General features: G+C 40.1%; 1 protein-coding gene across 2 annotated transcripts in view; it reads left to right on the top strand.

The window, feature by feature from the left end:
- LOC104430084 (linoleate 13S-lipoxygenase 2-1, chloroplastic) overlaps positions 1-10,277 on the top strand; it is a 32,862-nt gene extending 22,585 nt beyond the window's left edge. The window contains exons 1-9 of one of the 2 annotated variants that reach the window (XM_010042847.3): positions 4,714-5,126; positions 6,131-6,399; positions 6,960-7,197; positions 7,311-7,631; positions 7,807-7,892; positions 8,040-8,150; positions 8,298-8,602; positions 8,912-9,178; positions 9,311-10,277. In XM_010042847.3, coding sequence (XP_010041149.2) covers positions 4,775-5,126; positions 6,131-6,399; positions 6,960-7,197; positions 7,311-7,631; positions 7,807-7,892; positions 8,040-8,150; positions 8,298-8,602; positions 8,912-9,178; positions 9,311-10,070 — 2,709 coding nt within the window. In that variant the 5' untranslated portion in view covers positions 4,714-4,774 and the 3' untranslated portion in view covers positions 10,071-10,277. Of the gene's footprint in view, positions 1-4,713; positions 5,127-6,130; positions 6,400-6,959; positions 7,198-7,310; positions 7,632-7,806; positions 7,893-8,039; positions 8,151-8,297; positions 8,603-8,911; positions 9,179-9,310 lie in introns of those variants that run through there. The other variant, XM_039316352.1, reaches the window with a different exon arrangement.
- Positions 10,278-12,170: the final 1,893 nt, after the last annotated feature.

The raw sequence follows: 12,170 nt of genomic DNA, 5'->3' as shown, positions 1-12,170 counted from the left end.
ATTGGCCATGAATTTAGTGATGCACTTGTAAATGGTATTACAACAGGCGATTGGCCTGTAATCATCCACAAAAGTTGCATTAAGGGTTTTTGGTACAAGGACCAATATGATGTTGTTAATCTCCTTTAAGAGCCTACCCGAAATGAAGAAATCCTTCATTGTCGATATACTCGAAATGAAGAAATCCTTCATTGTCGATATAACCAATTGACCCACTGTCTCCTAGTTATGCTTAAAGAATTTAATTGTGAAACCATTAGGTCCAAGAGCTTTTCCTCTAGCTAGTGAGAAGAGTGTATCACGGATCTTTGAGTCAGAAACGGGCTGATCAAGGAAGCTAACTTGGTCAGCGGTGAGGGGAAATTGGATAGCCTCCATGATGTCCCCAACCGAGGGTCTCCCATGTATAAGCCGTGGCGACAAAAGATCTTGGTAGTGTCTAACAAAATGTTGATGAACAAGCTCTGGTTTCAGTGATTTAGACACCCGACGCATCCATAACGGAAATAATTCTATTTCTTATCTGTCTTTTTTTGAAAAATCCAAAATTAGTACACATGCGACAAATTAACCAAAAACTAATTTTTTGACCATGAAAAACTCCAAATTAATACACCCGTGATAAATGTACCTCAATTGATAATAAAAAACCCCAAATTTACCAAAAACTAATTTATTCAACTATCAAAATCTTAAACTAGTACATTTGTGATAAATATACCATCCATTAAATTAGATTAATATTACAAAAAATAACAAAAATTGTATAATTGTGATAAATAGAGAGTAAAATCGCATATCAGTATACTAGTCAACTGTCATATTTCATTCGCTTTAGTAATTTGACAGCAAAATTTAACAAAAATTAATATGGGGTAAATTTGTCATAAGTGTACTAGTTTGTGGTAAGGGGTTTTAAATGGTAAAAAAATTAGTTCGGAGTAAATTTATCATATGTATATCCGTTTGAGGTTTTTCAGGATATTAACCCTTATCTTCATGGGTGTCTTTGTTTTTAGGGCTTGAAATTATGGTAAATATGTCCACTGATGAAGGCATAATTCAGTTTTATCTTTTCATTTATTTATTTTGCTTACGGGAATTTTCAGTAGAAAATGAGCTGATGGTCAACAAACGACACTCCGCACGCAACTAGGCCAGTCAGAAAAATAAGAAAGGCGTGGCTTTTGACTCGCAAACACTGTACGAAAAAAATTCCATGTGGACGGTACTGTACTGTGAAGTGATGGGGGAATGCCTTTTTTCTTGGCGAAACCGAATAAGTTCTCCCACACGTCTCTCGTCGTTGACCAATTCTGTGTGTGTTAAAAGTCAAGGTAAAAGCCTAAAAAGTCCTCAACTATATTCACAATTATATATTCATTACAGCACATTTATCTAAAACTTTGTTGTATCACAGATTTGTAAACTTCTAAACTTGTATCAAATCCCAAACAAGTATGTGATAAATTTTATTATCAAATTACTAAGTTGGTAGATATGTGAAAGTTGATAGATATACTAGTTTGGATTTTGTCAAAGATATATCAGTTTGTGTTTTTTATGGTATTAATCCAACTAATAAAAACTAACAGGAAGTAAATTTGTGACATTTATGCCAATTTGAGCCATTATATCAATTTGAGGTTTTTGGTGATAAAAAAAATTAATTTAAAGTAAATATGTTACAAGTGTACTAGTTTAAAATTTTTCACGATATTAACCATAAAAAATTCATGAACTTTCTTGTTAAATGATGTGATGATTTTCTAATTGAGCATTTAACATATTGAAAGAGCCACATTGCTTAATAAGTAAATTTTAATAGAATTACTCAGTACGTCTAACATTTTCCATATCAATTTTAATGGAACTTACAGCTCTCACCGTTGATATGCAAAAAAATCGCTCTCAGTTGAACTTACTTGTCTAATAAGGAACAAGCGAAGGCAGCGGGGCGAGCCACGGCGGCGGCTATGCATGAGCATGAGGTTTCATAGCTGGAGATACTGAGTTTGCCAAAAATAATGAGAGAGAGGAAAAGCAAAATCCAACGGTGAGAAAATATTTTATACATGTCTCCAAATCCTCCTAATAAGGGCAAGGGCTCGTTTGCCAAATTTAAATTATTGAGGATAATTAGAAAACAATCATAACGAACAATATTTTTGCATTTTTGATAGAGAGATCTTGAAGTTTATCAAGAACCAATAATTCAAAGATTAATCAATGATTCTCATACTGTTATATCATTTTTTTGATTTATTGAGAAAGGATGAGCAGGTGGTGATGCCGTCATGGCTATGGTTGTGGCGAAAGAACAACTGCGATGGCAGTGTCGGACCGCTGCAGAAGAAGTGAAAAATGAGGGTGAGAAACATAGAGAGAAGAGAGAGGGAGGCGTGCGAAGATCCTGCAACCTGGAGGTTCGGAAACATCCTCTAAATCTCATAAACTGATTAACTACAGAACTTTGACACCATAACTAGCCCTCTTAACAAATCACGAGGTTTTGAGGTGGGTGGATATTGGAATTAGGATTCGAATCATTTTACGGCAGATGATAATTCTCAAGTTTAACATGCGATTGGTAGATAGAGCCTCCCATATGCAACTCGTCCTACCCATGTCCAATGCATGTATCCAGCCCCCCAATTCCCAGGCACGCGTTGAGATTTTGGCCAACTATTTTTCACCACTTCCATCTTTTGATCTGCCAAGAAAGCTGTCGTTCCAAGTTATGACGTCATGATTATCCCATTACATTACTCTTACCCTGCAGAAATGGCGAAGCCGTATTCACATCTGGTGCAAACGACCTTGCCTAATACGCTAATCGGAAACTAATGTGGTTTATGCTCATCTGATTGCCTATCCTTTTCTATGGTTTCTCTATCATAATTTTCCCTTCTTCTCTTTTCAGGACTCATTTGAATCAGCAACAAAAAGCACAAGAGCAAATTCTTATATGTACTCAAGATCAGGACAATTACAAAAATATTCCCAAACCTATTACACTTATTCTAATTTGGTCTTGAGCATTTTGTGCTAATTTAATTCTAAATTCTTTTACGTTTGGCTGATTGAGTCCATCTTACTAATTTTGGTTAGAAATTGCTGATGTGGACGGTAGCTATCTTACGTGATATGTCTAGCACCAACATAAACATTTTAATAATACTTTGAATCTGTTTTTTTTTTTTAATGCTTTTCTTTTCTCTAGGAGTGGATGCATAGGTGAAATAAACTCAGGTAGAATTGGTTTGATATCATGTTAGAAAGTCCAATTCAAAATTTTAAGTTAATTTGTTGAGAGAGATCACATGCAGATAGAGAGTATATCAACTCAAAATTAAGTAATGTAAGATACTTCTTCTTCTCTATCTTTTTTTAATCTTTGTCACTTATGAAATCATACTTTCAAGTAACTTTTATCTCATCTATATACTTTTATTATTGAAAAGTTGTCACGTCAGAAATCATGTCGGCATGACTAAATATGTTAAAGATGAAGTTTACATGATTCCACAAAATCAAAAGGCGAAAAAACTTGATTATACATTCTAGAAAGTCAAAAGGTTACATTGCATGAGTTGGAACGGTTTTGATATATCTCCTGAGATTGTCCACCATGATGTCGCAAGTAGTGGATATGCATTACGCTGGATATGCATTACGTTTGAACTTGTCGTCGGACTGTGAGCATCAAATGTGCACGAGTTCATTCTTAATTCAACCTTTTACTTCAATCCCTATCAAAAGAGGATTTCTCCGAAATTTCATTGCCAGTAACTTCTAAAATTCTCAACCACTAGTCTTATTCTCAACCACACGTTGAGCCAGTCAATTAGTTTGACCCTTCTATAGATGGAAACCCTATCAATATCACGACCCACAAGATACATAAAATTGATTTGCATTCATGCTGAGACGCAAAAAAAAAAAAAAAAAAAAAAAAAAAGTTTGTGCAAAAGAAACCTAGCTTTGTCAGGGTGAGATGACGGAACTTCACATGAATTGTGGTAAATTATAATATATATCTAAAAATTGCACTGAGCAATTTGAGAGTGATGATCCTTACTAATCCGCCCCTAGTCTGGTAATGAATGCATGACATGTTTAATAAGTGTAAGGACACAAATTGTGTTAAGATAATCAATATTCGAGGACAAGCAGTGATTCAAGGAAAACACGAGGTGCGAACTCAACCAAGATAATGAGCCAATTAATACTCTTCCAAACATAAGAACAAGACATACGCCTTGATGATTTAAGTGGTGGACTAGTGGTTGGGTCAGGTCAAGTCTAATTGAAGTTTTCCGGAGAACAAGACATACGCCTTGATGATTTAAGTGGTGGACTAGTGGTTGGGTCAGGTCAAGTCTAATTGAAGTTTTCCGGATGGATCCAATACGGACTCTTCCTTCACATATAACTTTTGAATTTTTCCAAGCCTTTGAAATATCTTTGCCGAATGCCGTACGGCCATCTAATGTCAAATTTCAAACGAATACAAGTCTAGTCCACCGCCTCCTTTCGTCCTCTCTTCGCATTTTCCACATCGTTTTCACGTGCCATGTCCATGCATTCAGGGCAAAATAAAGCCCATGCCCAACTTTTCTTCCTTTTCTCCGTCTATAAAAACCACTAGACCAACTCTCCAAAACCCCCATCATACCCAAGTCTCAATAACCATTGTCTTAAGCAATTGTTGTCTAGATACACCATTCTCTGTTTCAAGAACACACCAGAAACGATCATCACCACCATCGTCATGTTGAAGACACAGCTTCATCAATCCCCACCTGCCTCCCCAACCTCGAACCCATTAAGCAAGCCACCTAGCCAAGCCAACGGCGAGATCGCAATTTTACCAGTGCAGGCTGAACCTGCGCTCCAAAAGAGCCCTGGAAATGCTCGAGTGGGGCTTGCATCGAGTACGATTGAAGCGATTGCCAGCCCGAGCACCATTGAGAAGTCTCTGTCGATTAAAGCAGTAGTGACCGTGAAACACAGCGCCGGCGGATTCTTCTCGGAACTCGGGATAAGCGGAGGGCTCGATACAATTACTGATTTGATGGGGAAGACGCTCCTCTTGGAGCTTGTTAGTGCAGAGCTTGACCCTGGTAAGTATTGAGCATTCAGTTTTGAACTCGAAATTGTTAACACAGCTTGAAACAGAAAGCAAGGAGTGAAATAGGCTGAATTTGATTGAAACGTATTCTTCTGCTTTTTGAAATTTTGCGTTGATCACAATCTGACTTTTATTTGAAGTGAAACATTTGAAGTTTTGCAAAGTTTAAAAAGAGCGATATTCAGAATTATATATGAATTTTTACCAATTTTTTAAAGACTAAAATAGCTATTTCTAGGTTTGGAGAAAAAGTCACAGAAGTACACAAGTTGTTTATGACTTGCAACAAAAAATGATGTTTGATTGTTTATTTCATAAGATTCCCTCTATAAATTCTCCATGGAAGTAGGTTTGTACTAAAAGTTCTGATGCATGTTAGCCGATTATATGTGAGAGATAACATGTTAATGGATGTGTAATTTTCTTGTCTTGTTACATATATATACACACATGTCTAGAAATCTTGATCAACGACTAATCTATGACTTAGAGAAGCTTTTCTAAATATCAAGCCAAATTGATTTACTATATGTACATAAAATTTTCAATCTATGATATAACATGAGGTTTGGGAATAGGTGCGAAATTAGTCATTAACATTTTGATTGTTTGTCAATTGAGCTCTTGACATTTTATTTTGGTTAATTAAGTTCTTAATCTTTTTAAAAAGGTGCAACCAAGATAATCTGTATATATACAGTTCTTGACATATTACAGAACATATAGATTTTAACCCTTACCCTTGCTATATTCAACCTTCCACCTAAGGTCGGGGAGGGAGGGAGAGAGAGAGATTGCCAGAATTATTCAGCTCCAAACCCGCAATTCGACGATCTTTTGTTAGATTCGCCGTATTTACTGTTCATGGCTTCGTTTCAGCTTCCCAACACCAAATCCTAGCCAACTGTAATTTCGTTCCTGCTATGATATTCAAACTATCGATCTCTTGTATCCACGATAGTGAAGAATTAACACGGTCCTGAATTTTAATTACAGAGACGGGACAAGAGAAGGGGACAATCAAAGGGTATGCGCACAAGAAGGGCCACAATGAGGAGGACGTGATGTACAGGTGCAAGTTTGAGGTCGGAGAGGAGTTCGGGGAAGTCGGCGCGATCTTCGTGGAGAATGAGCACCGCAAGGAGATGTACCTCAAGGACATTGTCCTCGATGGGTTTGCAGGCGGTCCTCTTAACATTACATGCAACTCATGGGTTCATTCCAAGTACGATGACCCAAAAAAGAGGGTCTTTTTCACTAATAAGGTTAGATCATACAAATAGCTACATAGCTTCCTACCTAGGGATTTTTTTTTTTGTCATTTTTCATGAGGTTATTACATATACTAAATAATCAAGACCATTTAGAGTTATGACTTATATAGATCGAAAATTAGGTTTTTTACACACACATGTATACTTGAGATGCAAGTTTAGTCGCAATTAATTAGCTATAATCACCAAGCATTGTACAAATTTTGGGTGATATTGATTCTTGAATTGACCCAAAGGCGACTGGTTAAACTAAGGTATAATGCATGTGAATGAAAAGCATTTAAGTTCAATTAAATCTCTTGACTCTCTCGCCCTCACCGTGTCCTTTTCAAAAAGAATCAGAAACAGCACGTGAAATCGGTGCCCTATCGTCCGCCGGTCATGGATTGCGCATCGATTTCATGGGACTTGATTTTCACGCCAAAACCTCAAAAGCAAATTCAGTTTAATTGACTAGAGAGAGAGTCGATCGTCACTGTTTGAATTGAGTATTACTGAGATGGGTTTTATTTGGAGCTTGATCGCTTTCGCCGCATGCTATTGCGTTGCAGTGCTATCTACCGGCCGAAACGCCAAGCGGGCTGAAGAGACTGAGAGAGGAGGAGCTGGCGATCCTGCGAGGGAACGGCCAAGGCGAGAGAAAGTCATATGAGAGGATATACGATTACGATGTGTACAACGACCTCGGCAATCCGGACAGCGGCGCGGATAAGAAGAGGCCGGTGCTTGGTGACAAAGAGCTCCCGTACCCTAGACGATGCCGGACTGGGCGCCCTCGGAGCGAGACTGGTGAGTCAAGAAATTATTGTTATTACTTCAGAATAATGATTAACGCAACAGAACTTTAGATTAGCCTTTCCTCCCAATGAACGAATTGAATATTCACTTATAATATCAAGCAGATCCACAGTCGGAATCGAGGAGCGGGAGCATATACGTGCCTCGAGATGAACAGTTCTCGACGATAAAGGAATTGACGTTCTCGGCGAAGGCGGTGTACTCGGTGGCGCACGCGTTGGTGCCGTCGCTAGAGACGGCAATAGTCGACTCTGACCTGGGGTTCCCCTTTTTCACCGCCATCGACGAGCTCTTCAACGAAGGCGTCAACTTGCCCACGTTGAAGAAGCAAGGCTTCCTCAAGGATTTCTTCCCCCGGCTCGTCAAAACCATCACCGATACCTCCGAGGATGTCTTGCGCTTCGAAACCCCCGAAACCATGATCCGTAAGCAAACTCCCTTTCCCTCTCCCTCTCTCATTCTCTCTTATCCGTAGAAGTAATTTGTTCGGAGGAAAATACATTATTAGTCAATCATAGATGGAAAATTTGATGTATTATTTATTATATATCTCCAAGATTTTTCATGCATAATAATTAGCTGTGTTTTTGCACTCTGCAGGAGACAGATTTTTTTGGTTTAGTGACGAAGAGTTTGCTCGTCAAACTCTAGCAGGAATTAATCCTTATGCGATCCAGTTGGTCACGGTAATAATTATATGTATTTGTACACATTTCAACTATATAATTGGCTCACATACACTTGATTTAGTTTAATGAATACCAAAATTATTTGACAACATCATGTTGGGTATATGTTTTCTATACTTAAATGGCATTAAAATATGTATTCAGGAATGGCCCTTGATGAGCGAGCTCGATCCTAAGATCTACGGTCCGCCTGAATCGGCCATCACGACGGATATTATTGAAAGAGAAATCAAAGGTTTTATGACCGTAAATGAGGTACGATAATATTTCCTTGATGAAGTGTCATCTAATACGACTTATCTGCACTCTAGGGCCGACCGAAAACCTAAATCTGACGGCCCCAATTAATGAAATTTGACCTGAACCCCACCTTTTCGTTCCGTTCAATTCGATTTTGTGCAGGCTATACAGCAAAAGAAGCTGTTCATGCTAGACTACCACGACCTGTTCTTACCGTACGTGAACAAAGTGAGGCAGCTCAAGGGAACAACCTTGTATGGGTCGAGGACGCTCTTCTTCTTGACCCCAGATGAGACGTTGAAGCCGCTCGCCATCGAGCTGACGCGGCCGCCGACTGACGATGGGAAGCCGCAATGGAAGCAGGTGTTCATCCCGTCGTGCCACTCCACCAGCATGTGGCTCTGGCGGCTCGCCAAGGCCCATGTCCTCGCCCACGACTCTGGACACCACCAGCTCGTCAGCCACTGGTAACAAAATAAGTTGATCGTTACTTTTCGACAAGCAAAATTAAAAAAAGAAAAAAAAAATCATAGATCTATTGAGTAGAAGTATAATAGTGATGAAACAGGCAAAAGAATTTTCAAGAGAGAAGAATAGAACTTTAAGAATTGTTTTCCACACATGGAGATACACATAGCATTGTGAGATCTAAGCATGTTGATAATTTTGTAATTGTTATATGATTTGCATCTAAAATGTGATGTTATTACGAGAAGTACCTATTTGCATAAACGCTGATGGTGTAATTGATGTTTCCATGGTTTCAACTTTTGCAGGTTGCGGACTCATTGTGCCACGGAGCCTTACATAATAGCGACAAATCGGCAACTGAGCGAGATGCACCCGATCTACAAGTTGCTACACCCACACTTCCGGTACACGATGGAGATCAATGCACTGGCTCGCGGGAATTTGATCAATGGGGACGGCATCATTGAGACCACCTTCTCTCCCGGCAAGTATTCCATGGAGCTCAGCGCCGTCGCCTATGACAAGCAGTGGCAATTCGACTTGCAAGGCTTGCCCAATGACTTGATTAGCAGGTATTGCTCATCAATTAATCAATTGGCATACTTTTTCCCATTCTTAAAATTAGGGAAAGAGAAAAATATAACAATAGTCGACACATGGATTGTTTAGAAAATCGCTTTTCTGATTGGGTCAATGCTTGCCAGGGGCTTGGCAGTAAAGGACCCGACGGCACCGCATGGCCTCAAGCTAGCGATCGAGGACTACCCCTTCGCCAACGATGGCCTCCTCCTGTGGGACACCATCAAGGCGTGGGTCACCAACTACGTCAATCACTACTACCCCGACCCAAGCCGCATCGCCTGGGACAGGGAGCTTCAATCCTGGTGGACTGAGATCCGGACTGTTGGCCACGGCGACAAGAAAGACTCCCCTGGGTGGCCTGACCTCAAGACCCCGTGCGACCTCATCCACATTATCACAACCATGGTCTGGGTCGCCTCCGGCCACCATGCTGCCGTCAACTTCGGCCAGTACACCTATGGCGGCTACTTCCCAAACCGACCCACCATTGCCCGAACCAAGATGCCCGTCGAGGACCCGACGGAAGCAGAGCTCAAGATGTTTTGGGACAAGCCTGAGGTCACGCTCCTCACATGCTTCCCATCGCAGATACAGGCGACCAAGGTGATGGCAGTCCTCGACGTGTTGTCAAACCACTCGCCGGATGAGGAGTACCTGGGGCAAGATCCGGAACCGGCATGGAAGGAGGAGCCAGTGATTAACGCGGCGTTCGAGAGGTTCCATGGGAGGCTGAAGGAGCTTGAGGGCGTCATGGACGCGAGGAACACTGACCAAAGGTTTAAGAATCGGAATGGAGCCGGGATCGTGCCGTATGAGCTCTTGAAGCCGTTTTCGGAGCCTGGCGTGACCGGGAGGGGAGTTCCATACAGCATTTCCATTTGAGGAAACCACATTTGGCGGCGGTGGCCATGATGGTTGCTGATAAAAACACCTTTATTTTCCTTTTGTAGAATAAGAGAAGTGCGGCGTATGCCGATGATAATGTGATCATCCTAATTTGTGGACAACATTAATTCAATTTCTTGATCTAATTTGTCATTTGTTACCAATATCAAAGTATTTATGAATAAAAGATTAATTTCAGTTCTAGTCCTCTATGAATTGCCAAAAAAACTAAAAATAGTAAGGGACGATGTGTAAAAAACCTAATGTTCACGACACGTATCTTCTTCATAGATACCATCTTCCACTACTGTTGCATACCAATTCAGAATCTAAAAACTTGGGCAAACGGCCAGCTCGATAGGTTTGCTAAACATGCTACCTACCCACTAATAAGAGACTAGGGCATGCGCTTCCTGCAATCAAATCAATGAAGGCAAAAAAATAAAGACGGAGTTATCATTGCTAGTATCACAAGCACGTAACTCCAGCTCACATGTGCTCCTGGATCAAGTCAGTTGCACGCCGTGCTCATCTCGTCGTGAACTGATTTCACATGCTCCAGATTTACCTAACATGTATTTTTGGGCTAGAAGGGCTATAAATGAACAACTTTATATCGGTTTGAAATGCTCAAATCAATTTTTATTTTGATCAGAGAGTACTTGTCATGCCCCGATTCTCAGGCACGCACCCATCCCTCACTTTGGTTGATTAGTAGCAATGTCCTAGGATGCATCGCCGACCCTTTCATTTGAATATGCATGCATAAGCAAATAAAATAATCTCTAGACAATAAAATCAATGAGATAGAAAAGTAGGATTATATTTTTCACAACTAAAAAACTACAACCACACTTTTATACAAGCAAATCTCATAGTATATATTACAATACTATTAATAAGCCAGATTTATTACACATTAGATCCCAACTTAGAGTTTGCAAAACAGGATGGAGATTTCAATCCTCATCCGGGTCATACTCCGGATCATCCTCGGGATCCTCCTCGGACTTCTCCTTAGGTTCCTCCTCAGGGTCCTCCTCCTCAAGTTCTTCCTCCGGGTTCTCTTCTGGGTACACCTCTTTTTGCTTGATCTCTCATTCTTTGACACTCCTGCTAGAGTCTACTACTGATGGCTTGGGAGAGTTGGGGTCACTCTCGAGCTTAAAGTCTTTGGCATCGATCACCGCTCCGTCCTTGGATCCGCAATTCCTTCTCCGAATGCTATCTCTAAAACGAATGGAGGCACATCACCCTCAAATACAAGACCCTCTCTTCGCCCATCATGGTAGTGACCTTACCACAATCAATACTCGTGGGGCCTCAAAACGTATTTACCCACATCAACCTAGATGGTTGATTTTATCAGAACGTACTCTAGACCTTCTAGGTGGGGGTGTATCGGGAAGTGGTACCCTATCTTAGTGATCTCTTTGGGTATACCAAAATGCATGGGAGGACGAGGAAGTAAAGGTGCTGCTATCTAGGGATCTGAAATGTTGTCCCACAATCGGGATGAGACTACATCTTAACAAGTTTACCTCCTAAAACTCGATTAGGAAGCCAATACACCTTAGGGCTGCCTAAATATAACATAAGTCAAATGACTTACTTTGGCCTTAGTTCCATTCTTGCAAGTTAGTTCATTTCATAAATACTAACAGACATAGCACCCAATCAAATCAGATCGAATCAACGAATCACGTGCATTCTCCAAGATGACGACATTGGTCTTCGAGTCACGTAATACAACGTTCCTTTTTCACCACTTCCACTTTATATAGTCCATCAAAATATTATTGCGCTATAGACCCACACTCGGTCATTTTCCAATTAATTTTTGAAATTGAATAATTTAGGAAAAAATCCTAAAATCATAATTAATTCAATTCAGCACAAATCAACGATCAAATAAATAAACGGACTACATCACAATAATCAGCATAAAATTTCGGTCATCGGCTATCCTAGCCTAATTTCCGGAAAATAATTAATTAATTCCAAAATTATTAAATAAATGCGATAAACCCAATTTAGGCCCGTAATGCCTAATTGGATGCCAAAATGGACCCGAAAATTTCTGAGATTCGTTCAAGA

Source organism: Eucalyptus grandis, chromosome 7 (assembly GCF_016545825.1).
Source record: "Eucalyptus grandis isolate ANBG69807.140 chromosome 7, ASM1654582v1, whole genome shotgun sequence".
Classification (NCBI taxonomy): domain Eukaryota; kingdom Viridiplantae; phylum Streptophyta; class Magnoliopsida; order Myrtales; family Myrtaceae; genus Eucalyptus; species Eucalyptus grandis.
Note: the sequence above shows the minus strand (reverse complement) of the source record. Positions and strands in the feature narration are given on the sequence as shown.